The sequence below is a fragment of the Crinia signifera genome, chromosome 5, assembly GCF_055691185.1.
Source record: "Crinia signifera chromosome 5, ASM5569118v1, whole genome shotgun sequence".
Taxonomy (NCBI): domain Eukaryota; kingdom Metazoa; phylum Chordata; class Amphibia; order Anura; family Myobatrachidae; genus Crinia; species Crinia signifera.
Genome location: NC_139221.1, coordinates 130,090,063 through 130,101,960, shown reverse-complemented (window position 1 = coordinate 130,101,960; position 11,898 = coordinate 130,090,063). Strand labels below are relative to the sequence as shown.

Genomic DNA, 11,898 nt, shown 5'->3' with positions numbered 1-11,898 from the left:
TCGGCAGATTTTCCACAAGGCAACCTAGGCACCTGACCACACAAAATGGTTTTATCCAGAGTATGTGGGCAGTTTACTTAAATGTTACACAGGTATTAAGCCTACTTCCAAAAGACCTAGAGCCTGATTCAGATTTGTATGTGTATGTATTGTTTATTATTTATGACTTTATTTTCCTCCACAGATTTGTCAGTGATATAGCTATGGATATCTGTAGTGCAAACAACCAACTTGCTGTCGATGCTTTAGGAGAACTCAGTAGAAGTGCTGAATGTCAGAATGTTGTGTTTGCGCCTCTGAGTATGATAACTGCACTTTCCATGGTATATCTGGGAGCTAGAGGCAACACTGCTGCCCAAATGGGTAAGGTACGTTTTCCATCATGTACCAAATCTCAGCACTGTGTACTGTACATGTGATTCAGTATGTTAAAATGTCAGATATATTTTGTGCTCACACAAGTGAATGAATATTTTCAAGAATGAATGTGGTCAAAGCCTCCAAAATAGCAGCTACCCCAAGATTCACTTGTTTTTATCTTACTTACTTCAATCATAAAACTTTGGACACAAAATACCTTTAGATCCTGAACAATGTGCAATATAAAGAGCCAGTAGCAGCAAAATGTGATGTCACATGTGGTACCAATTTCAAGTTCCCACCCTATAAAAGGAAATCTCTGGACATAACTCCATACCAGAGTATCAGCTTAAATAGCAAACACTATCATCCATATCTTGTGATTACCAAGATGATTAAGATTTGTTCTGTTCCTTGCCTGTCCCTCACCTGTTAGTTTTTTTCCTGCCTGTTTCTCCACACATGTTCCCATACAAATTTGAATAATATGTTATTGCCTGTGTCACAGTGCATAATCAGTCCCTGCGTCAATACTTACAGACAGCCACACCTAAAAGAGGATAGAGTAGGATATGGCAGTAAATGAGAGCACCCAGGTTAAGAAATGTATACATGTATACATGGCTGAAGATTGATGCATTGAGGGGGGGGGGATATGGGCAGGGCTGGCGCCACCACTAGGCAGCTCTAGGCACTTGCAGATTGCAGCCGCCCCCCCCCCCCCCCGGATGAAGGTGAGTTGCACCGCAACTCCCCCCCCCCCCTATGGAGCAACTAGGCGGCCCGCCGCCTCAGTTACCGGCACCCCGGCAAACCCCCCCCCACACAGCCGAATCGGAGCCCTCCCCCCCCTCCCATCCGAATCTGAGCTCTGGGGGAGTGGTAACTCAGGAAATGTTTAAACATATCATAATAAATAAATACAAAGACACAATAGAACCAGTACTGCACTTTCTAAGCTCACAATCTCCTACTCAATGGTAAGGCTCCTGTGTCTACCTCCTGCCAGCTGCCCTCTGGTTCATTGCAATGTTTGAGGGCAGTACACATGGTAGAAGAATCTGGTACAATAGGCATGTGCAGCAGCTCTGCTCTGTCCCTTAAGGCCCCCTTACACTTGTGAGATTTTGTGAGATTTGACCCAAATCAGATCGATTGGGCCAATTTATCTGCCAAAATCTGATGTACCTGATGTGTAGGACCCAATGCACAATCCCGTGCGCATTGGGTCTAACCAAGAGATTGATCCTCCTGCACATAGGATCAATCTCAAGTCAATCCGGTCCAACTTGACCCTTAGATAAGTTGGACATGTGTAAGGGGGCCTTTACGCTGCATGATGTGATGGCAGCTCTATTGACCATTTTATATACCAGTGCTATTGTTGTCATAAGTTAAGGCACTTGCCAAGAGGTGGGGGGGGTTTGGGCAACCAGAAACACCCCCCCCCCTGCGTTTGCCTATGTGCCTAAGATAAAACGAAATAGGATCTGTAATAACCAGTGCTGAAGGTGTATCCCTAATATTTTCATACTACATTTTGTTTAAGCACATGCTAATGGATATTCTTATTATTTTAAGGCACTTCATTTTGATGATATTCAAGATGTCCATTCTGGATGCAAAAATCTTCTGAAAGAATTAGTGACAAATGGAGACGGTCCCAAATTGATAAATGTCAACAAATTGTTTGGAGAACAGACTTTGACTTTTCTCCCAGTAAGAAATCTTTTACATTTTACCCTCAAAGGTCATTTGGAAAAACACTAGTTTTTTTTAATTATATACAGGTATAATGAATTATTTTTCACAGTTTTATTTATATTTTCACTTTTTTAGTCTGAAACCACCATAGCAGCAATACGACAGTAGTGCTTGCACCCCACAGCACTTCACAGTCTAACACAGCCATATGTAGCAATAGTGCTACTACACAGTCCTTCACTAACACGTCTGTAGTGACTGTGGGTGGGATGAATTAAAGGAAAAATGCAATAAGCCCAATCGCCGCGTTATCGCGACAGGGGATATTGCCAGGTTTTGATGGCGATACCCCCGTTGTGATACCCTATGGGCTTCTTATCGCAACCCCCGCCGCCTCGCACCAACCCCTGCCACCCTGCACTGATTTGAGCTAACCCCCATCACCTGTGTCGGGGCAGCCTCCTGCTGTGCTGCCCGGACCAGGGACCTCCTCCTCCCTAGCACTGCACTTCCCCTTCCGGGTGCAGGAAGGAGGAGCTGGGGACCCGCTGCTACATCACCGGCTGCATCACAAGAGCTGTCCTTTGCGATAATAATCGCATATGTTAGTGCATATGCGATTATTATCGATGCTGAAGTTGTCGATGTGCGACAGAGAGGGGCTATGGATGTTAGTGCATCTCACCCTGTACTTCTTCTTAGTGTTTCAGGCAGCCCACAGCTCTAAAGTCTGCCACAGCAGTGCTTAGTTGCATCAGCCCTTCACAGACACTAGCTTAATGCTGCAATTCACAGCCCACCCTAACCCTTCAACGACCTGTGTTAAATGGCGTTGGAACCACAAAGTAGAGACTATTTTTGAATCCAAAACGTACACTAGCCAACACTTGAAGGTGATGTTTTGCCCGGAAATACTCAGAATTGCCAAATTCAGGTGGGTTTGGTGTTCAGAGAACACATACAGTATCTTCATAAAATGTAAACACAAGCAATACCAATTCTAATACTAATTCTACCCATATAAATATAGTCCACATTGAAAGGGAGAGAATAGAAACAATAAACAATAAACAAAAATTATATATATATATATATATATATATATGCATTTCACAGCATATGACTTTTTCCATATATATTGTTTTTTTTGTTTTTTTTATTCTTGTTTTTCTTTTTACCAGGCTTTTGTGGAAGACATGAAAAATGTCTATAACGCAAGCATGGAGCAGCTGGATTTTTTTCATGATGCAGATCAATCACGGCAGCACATTAATGAGTGGGTTAGTCAACAGACAAAAGGTGTGTTTAACCTCTCATTCATGTAGAATCATAAAAGTTATTTTTAGTGATTATATAGATGTACATTTTTAGATAGGAAAATATTAAATGTAAAACTTATTTTTCTATCCTTAATTTTATATTTAGCAAAATCTTCCCATATTACCATACTTGTTTTCATCACGTGGAGCACATGAGCTGGAAAAGCCTGTTCCTTTCACCTTTAAACTCTCAGCCCATGTCTTTATGCATGCTTACATTTCCCTGTACACATGATGACCCTGCCCATGTCACATGGAGCCTTGTACTCCATTAATTACTCAAGAGGACATCTCATTGACAAATGCAATGCCAGCATGCTCATTGAAATACTTTGGGACTGTACAGCATTTAAGTAACATCTGTTATTGCTGATATATTTATAGTAGTAAAATATTACTTAAGTAAATCATCATTATCTTTATGCTGGGACATTGCATCCAATAGTAAGCTGTGCTCAGTCGATGGTGGATTCAGAGTTCCTTCACAGTTTGCTTATTGCAGCATAGGAAAAACTTCCGCTTACTAACATGGGGGGTTATTCTAGTTCACTCTTTCTGACAAAATCCTTCTTAGATGGACAAAACCATGTGCACTGCAGGTGGGGCAGATGTAACATGTACAGAGAGAATTAGATTTGGGTGGGATTTTACTTCAAAGTGAGATCTATATTGCAGTGTAAAAATAATGCAGCCAGTATTTACCCTGCACAGAAACAAAATAACTCACCCAAATCTAATTCTCCCTGCACATTTTACATCTGTCCCCTGCAGCGCACATGGTTTTGTCCATCTAAGAAGGATTTTGTCAGAAAAAGTGAACTAGAATAACCCCCATGGTGTCTCTGAACTTGCTACAGAGACACTATTAGTCCAGCATGACACAACTGGATCCACTGATACTGTACAGAAGTTTGTAAGCTATACACAAGCTAAAGTATCACCAAATTTAGGGGTCTTGCTCTAAAACCTTAACTTTCTGAAACTTGATCAATTGTTCCAGGCTGCAGCTTTTCTGTATTAGCTGAGATATCTGTGATATATAGGTGTCTACTTACCTTTTACCACTTAGCTTGAGCTGTAGCAATGCTGCTGGACTCTGAGATGATATGCACAGGTGAATGTTGGCAAGCATCATATTTGGGGTGGGGGGCAACAATCTCCAATTTGCCTCCAGGCAATGGAGATGAACTTACACCTCTGCCATGGAATATAACCATAGGCAATAAATGCAGTAACAACATTGAATTCATATGTGATGTTTTGCAATTCTTAACCAACTAATATTATTATTTTCTTTTCTTTTAAGGAAAAATTCAAAATGTATTACCAGAACAATCAATTTCATCAAACTCTGTACTAGTACTCCTAAATACATTATACTTTGCTGCAAACTGGACAAAACAGTTTAATCCAAAGAAGACTTCCAAGGCCCAGTTTACCTTATTGACGGTATGTAAAATCTTCACGATTACAGCAAGTTACAGCATTTTTCCCAACTGCCCCGTGTTTTGTGGGACAGTCACGTTTATTTGTGACTGTCCTGTGTCACATGAAGCAGCAGTGAATAGTCAGTGAATAGTCGCTGTACGCACAGCGTCAATTCACTGAGAGAGAATGGGGGGCATGATAGCATCTCATAGAACACTAGCAATGCCTCCACAGCAGTGAGCAGGAGTGCGGTCTCACGGGAAGTGCCACAATCATAGGCCATGATGGCGTACCACGATTATTGAGTCTGCCCATGTCCAAAGGGTATGCAGGGGCAAAAGCAGGATATGTATGGGGGTTGCCATCAAACGAATATCCCAACTACCTCAAGGTACCCATATATTAGGGCGACTTCTCCCATTGCCTAAGTCGCTCACAATTTCCCCTTGAGCCACCCAGGAAGGTCCTTTTTGCATACAATATTTTGCATGCCGTAAGTGGGTGCAATTATTATATACTCACACACACACATATATATATATATATATATATATATATATATATATAAATAGATAGATAGATAAATAGATACAGTATAGAGAAATAGAATAAAGAAGAAGGCACTCCAGGGACTTGGATAAATGCAAAAATGTGTATTGATAACAACAAAAGAGTGCCTTCATTTTCTATTTCTCCATTCATCGCTTAGAAAGGCACCGGGGCCTTTGCTACAGAGGAGAGAGTGCCGGTCTGCACACCCACACTATATATAAATATATATATATATATATATATTAATACATTTTTAAATTTTTATGTAAATCAACTCACCCACAGTAATCTCATATGTACCCAGTCTCTAATCCACGCTCTAACCCTCCCAGCTAGTGCCTAACCCCATACCTTGTTGTCTAACCATAACCTCATTCACTGCAGCGTACCCCCTATAAGTGCAGAACCCTAACCCCCTCTCTCTCTGCAGCCTAAGCCTATTCTTCCCCTTCCCGTAGCCTTACCCTAAGTCCCCACAGTAGTGCCTAAACCTACCCCCCACCCACCTTCCCTGCTGTCTGCATACTCACCATTCAAGATGTCGGCTGTTGGAGTTCTAAAGTTGGCATCCTGATGTTTTGGAGGTACCGGCATCGATGTCTGATACCAATTGATATACTGCATGCTGGGATCCTGACTGAAGGGATGCTGACCACATCAAGAACTGGCAGTTCTTACATATCTGTTTTTTTTTTATGTGCTATGCCAAACAGGAAGGAACAGTATGAAGCTGATAAGAGTGGGTGTTGTAAGAGGAGCCTGACCAATTGACTGAGGTCAGCTAGCAGGGATTAGTCTGTGTGGTCAGTCACATTCAGTTTAGGTAACCACAGTTGTCACCTGTCACTGGCTGTAGGAGATCCTTGTCTATGTTATACAGTAAGTCCCCAACTAGACAGTGACCCCTTTCCTAGTCCCTTTTTGTCTGCGAATTGCGGGGAAAATGCTGTAAGTGGGTGGAGCCTAATGCCATGAGTGGGCGGAGCTACAGCAGCGAGCAGTGAGGGGGGGTCTGTCAGCAGGAAGCAACATTGCCGTTAAGTAGCAGCCAGGCAACCAGAGGTACTGAGCATGTGACACCTCTATGGAGGATTTTCTGGCGGCAACGGGAGGATGCAGGGAAATAGTAGCATGCAGGAGATGGGGCAGTGCTCCAGATTGTCACTGTCAGGCAAGCTGCCGCAGCTGCGTTATACAGGTGCCTTGTCGGATAGATCTGGGGCAGGAGGGGGTTCTAGGTATTTGGAAACCCCCCCCTGCGTGCACATGTGGTATTCAGTCAGTGGATAGACAATGTCTAGATCGACAGTCACTAGGTCAACCACTAATGGTCGACAGTGACTAGGTCAACACCTAAAAAGGATCGACATACCTTAGGTCGACACACGCTTATGGTCAAGATCGACAGTCAAAAGGTCGACATGAGTTTTTCTTTTTTTTTCCTTTTTCATACTTTACTTTCCAAGTAGGACAGAGTGGGAATATAATAGTGTGCTCGAAGCATAGTGATTACATAGACACCAAAAAACATTTACATCTCATGCTGACCTTTTAACTGTCGACCCTGCTTATGTTGACCATAAGCTTATGTTGATCTTTTGGCAGTGTTGACCTTAGGTATGTCGACCCTTTTCACTGTCGACCTAGTCACTGTCGACCATAACTGGTCGACCTAGTGACTGTTGATCTAGACATTGCCTATCATCGTAGGCGTGTGCAGCACATTTTCTTAGGGGGTGCAGGATTGTAGGGGCGTGTCCATCACCAGGGCCGGCGCTTCCCACTCAGCAGCTCCTGCAAAGCAGGGAGGCCCCATGTTGAAGGGCGCTGTCTCCCTCCCTGCTCTGCTAAAGCTGCCTCAGCCCTCACTGTCACTGCCTCCTGTCACTGCCTCCTGCACGTCACTGCCTCCTGCACGCCGCAGCACCTGTCTGACAGCGGGCGGGCGGCAGTATAAAGAGCTGCTCCCTGCACCGCGAGTGCACACAGCCTGCACGCTGCCCGCAGTGCCTGTCTGACAGCGGGCGGCAGTTTGGAGAGGCTGAGCAGCTCCCTGCACCGCACACACACTGTCCTCCTCCTGCTACCTGCCCCCCTCTTCCTCACGGACACTTGCGCTGAGGCATGTAGCACTGTCTGTGAATGCCTGAATGACATGTCATGTCCGGATCCGTCCCCTACCTATTGCTTCCTGCGCCTGTCAGCTGTCAATCAAATGACGAACAGGCAGCAGCGCCGCCTCCCCTTCCTTCCCTCTTCTCAGTGTGCTGTGCCAGTGCCGCTGCCAGTCCTCAACACTCCGCCCCCTCTATCTCCTCCCCTCTTCTTCCATCTCCTCCTTCTCTCCCCTCCTTTCTCCCTCAGTCACGAGTGCTGCACATACTTTTTGTACTGCTTTCGGATCGCATCGCACACACATTGCATGCATGCTGTGCAATGCAATGCAATGTGATGTGATCTAGCCCATAACGTATGCGATATTCGCAGCGAGTACACCTTTATTGCCTGCAACATTTTGCAGACACAGCACTGAGATGGTGTATTCATACATGTACATGCGCCCTCCATAGGATCGCATTTTGCATACACTCCCACAATCGGGCTGCAGCTTGTTGCAATGGCAATGTGAAAGGGCACAAAATGTACGGTTTGCAGGAGGGCGCCGGACACCCTAGCACCGGCCCTGTCCATTACGCCTACTGGGCATCAATGCAAACTAAATAGGTGACATATTTATGTATATGGACTTCAGAATGAATCATTCCCACCTTACATAGCGGCAACAGGGACATTGCGCGCCTAAAGCGCGCTGCAAAGATGTACACATTACACATAATGCCATATACCGTAAGGCCCATTACACATACCGCCACACAACGAAATGCCCATTACACATAATGCCACCCACCTTAATGTCCATTACAAATTATTCCACACAGCGTAATGCCTATTACACATTACATATTATACTACACACCGTATCGCCTATTACACATCTCACACCCATTGCATAGTATACCGCATATGCCATAATGCTCATTACACGCTATTCCACACACCATAATGCCCATTACACGTTATCCTAAACAATGCAATGCCCATTACACATTATGCCACACACTGTAAAGGGAGGAAGATTCAGGGGAAATGTGAGGAAGAATTACTTCACAGAAAGTATAGTGGATAAGTGGAATAGCCTCCCATCATAGGTGGTAGAGGCAAATATAGTAGATCAATTTAAACATACTTGGAATAGGCATATTGATATCATTACAAAAAAAATAAGGATCAAATATGGTTTGAGGTAACATGTTTAAAAAAGGGGCAGACTAGATGGGCCAAGTGGTTCTTATCTGCCGTCAAATTCTATGTTTCTATGTTTCTACAATCCAGCATGAGATTTTGACTATATAGTCAAAATTGCATTGGGATCGCATGCAGATTGCACAGGTTTTTTATCTTGTAATCCCGATGCGCACTCCCAGGACAGCACAAATCGAAACCCAGATAGACAAGGTAGCAATGACTATATAGTGGAAATATAATGCCGATAGCATGAATTGTATGTTAATAGCAAATGAGTTAGCAAAGAATGCATAGAAAGTCAAATAGCAAAGGAATCTTTCACAAGTTTCTCCACTTAATATTTAGTTTGTACACATTCAGAGTGCAAGCTTTATACTTGGCCATGCAACTGTAGCACTGCGAGCTAGTATGAATGGTTTTCCTTGTTGATGATTTGCTATATTTTACAGACCAAATATCTTCTAATTAATTCCATGTTTTTTACATGTGTTTCAGAATGAAGCAGTGGAAGTAAATATGATGTATATAATTAACCACTTTAATGTAAGATATATCAACAACCCAGGCATAAAAGTTGTGGAGCTTCCATATGGATCAGCACAAGACTTTAGTATGATAATAATTCTCCCAGATAATAATACAGTGTTCAAACAGGTAAACCAAATGCAAACAAGATATGAAATTAAAATACATTGTAATTGTATGAATGTTGGAGCATAATGTCAGTGTTGCTTAATGTTACTGTTTTAGCCATGATGGCCTGCCCATTCTATGGGTGGGATGTACTTAACCTTTTAAATGCCAACTGGAATTATCAAAATAGGTGCAACCCAGCCAGCAGCCCTCCCGCCCCCCCACTCAGCATACCCGGCTCCCGGCTGCACCCGGCTCCCACTGTAAGTAAATAGTGGGCGGCCAGGGCATTTTTTATTATTAGGGATTTTTCAATCCCGAATACCAGGATTGAAAAAATGCCCCGGGATTGGCATCCCTAATTGTGGGTATGCTAGGAAGCTCTGCGTGCCGTATGCAACCACAGAGGGGGACACATCTGTATTTTACATAACATTAATTTCCAGTAAATTTTGACAATCTCGCAGCTCACAATATTGGTCGCCAAAGGCTGGCCAACAAAACAAAAGACAGAGAAGCGGCACAAACACACGGCAGTTACTATAACACACCTATGAAGCATTGTGGCACAGCACTGTCAGACTGTATATGACCCCAAAGAAAGAATGTTTTCAAAAGAAGAGCACCCGGGTGCCAGATGAAGGCCCGATAGTTGAGATGCTTTCCCGACAGCATTGAAGAGGCATCTCGGCAAAACAAGCCCAACTTCAAAAGCAGTTGGGCTCATTTTGCAGAGAATATCCGTGAGCTCGACAATCCATGGTCGTTTCGTGCGGCCACACCCCCTTTTTGGCACTTGGCAGGCAGAACATTGAATCCAGCTTGCTGAGATGCAGTCGAGTGGGCCGAGAAAAGAACAGGACCGGGTCACGACTGTTGGGCCGGCCTGATAGTCATGAAGCGGGATTGAATACCATCCATAGAGTGGGAAACACAGTACCCAGTGCCAGGGCTGGAGGGGCATACACAGCACATGCCATCCATGTTTACTCATGTTTGCCTGTAAAACACCCCCTTTTTGGCACTTGGCAGGCAGAACATTGAATCCAGCTTGCTGAGATGCAGTCGAGTGGGCCGAGAATAGAACAGGACCGGGTCACGACTGTTGGGCCGGCCCGATAGTCATGAAGCGGGATTGAATACCATCCATAGAGTGGGAAACACAGTACCCAGTGCCAGGGCTGGAGGGGCATACACAGCACATGCCATCCATGTTTACTCATGTTTGCCTGTAAAACATCAAGCCTGGTTTTGGGGTAATCGCATATGTTACATGGGAAAGGCTTTCCTGGATGTTGACTGCTAGGTGCCTCACATTTATGTAACCTGTAGTACTGTCTTTCAGCAAAAAGATCCTTTGTCTGGGACCTGTAGTTCAGTAACAGCTAGCGAGCAACCAGCTTCCTAGTCTTGTTTAGGCGCTCAGTCAGCCCCTAAATTACATTTTCAAACACATCCTGTAACATGGCAGGTAGGAGCTGATTGGTTGGTACTTTATCTCTCTCCATCTTATCACTCTCCAAGGCTTAGTATAACTCCCCCTTAAATTGCAGTGCCCCCAGATATTGGAACATGGAGAACAAAAAGACTACCAAATATTTGAATACATTTAACAATAACATTTTATATTTTATTGAAAATAAGGCTAAATAAAGAAGTACAACTTAAAAATGTTATGATTTATTTGTCTTTTTATTACATCGTATAATTAATTTGTGTTTCAATAATAAGAAAAAAATTCTAACATTTTTAGGAATTAGGGAAATAAATATGGACACCAAGCTGTACATTCCTTTATCTGCTATTGTTTTATACACAGGTAGAGCAGGAGATGTCAGCTGAAAAGTTACCTATGTGGATGAACAAAACAGAGATGAAAATGCGGAACCTAGTGGTATACCTGCCAAAGTTCAGAATTGAAAAAAGCTTCTCAGTAAAAAATATTCTATCAACTATGGGAATGCCTGATGCATTCAGTCAAACCAACGCAAATTTCTCGGGCATGACAGGACAGAGCAATATCTTTATATCTGATGTGTACCAGAAGAGTTTTCTTGAGGTTAATGAGAAAGGAACAGAAGCCGCCAGCACCAGTGCTGCCGTGTTATCTACTCGCAGTTATCCTAGTGATGAAGTAAAGGCAGATCATCCCTTCTTCTTTTTCATCATGCACAAGAAGTCCAACTGTATATTGCTGAGTGGAAAGGTCTATAAACCCTGAGATCATGTACTCTACATGTTTATGAATGGTACCATCTCTATCACTGTGCAAAATTGTATTATGTATTGTACATAACTTATTAAAAAATGTTTTATACTTTACTTTAAAAAAAAAAAATACATTCTCTGAATATGACACTACATTTAAATGATATTAAATAGTTAGGTGTACAAACATCCACACCCCACCTCCACATATGGACAAATACCCATGGCCAGATGTAGTAGCCTCTGAGTTTGGCAGTAATCATTGGAGGTAAAGTACCTGCAAATATTAAGGATCTCCTAGATGTACTATGGATGGATTGCAGCAGATATTCCCAATTATCTGCTGTGGGCCTTCCATTTTCATTTGCAAATGCCCCATTGTTTTATG

General features: G+C 43.2%; 1 protein-coding gene across 1 annotated transcript; it reads left to right on the top strand.

Annotated features, from left to right (window-relative positions):
* Positions 1–203: 203 nt before the first annotated feature.
* Positions 204–11,523, top strand: LOC146079546 (serpin B8-like). Its single transcript, XM_083186280.1, has 6 exons — positions 204–368; positions 1,942–2,079; positions 3,246–3,363; positions 4,690–4,832; positions 9,165–9,323; positions 11,122–11,523. Exons 1-6 carry the CDS (start codon positions 204–206, stop codon positions 11,521–11,523), a joined length of 1,125 nt encoding a protein of 374 aa, XP_083042406.1.
* The last annotated feature ends 375 nt before the right edge of the window (positions 11,524–11,898 follow it).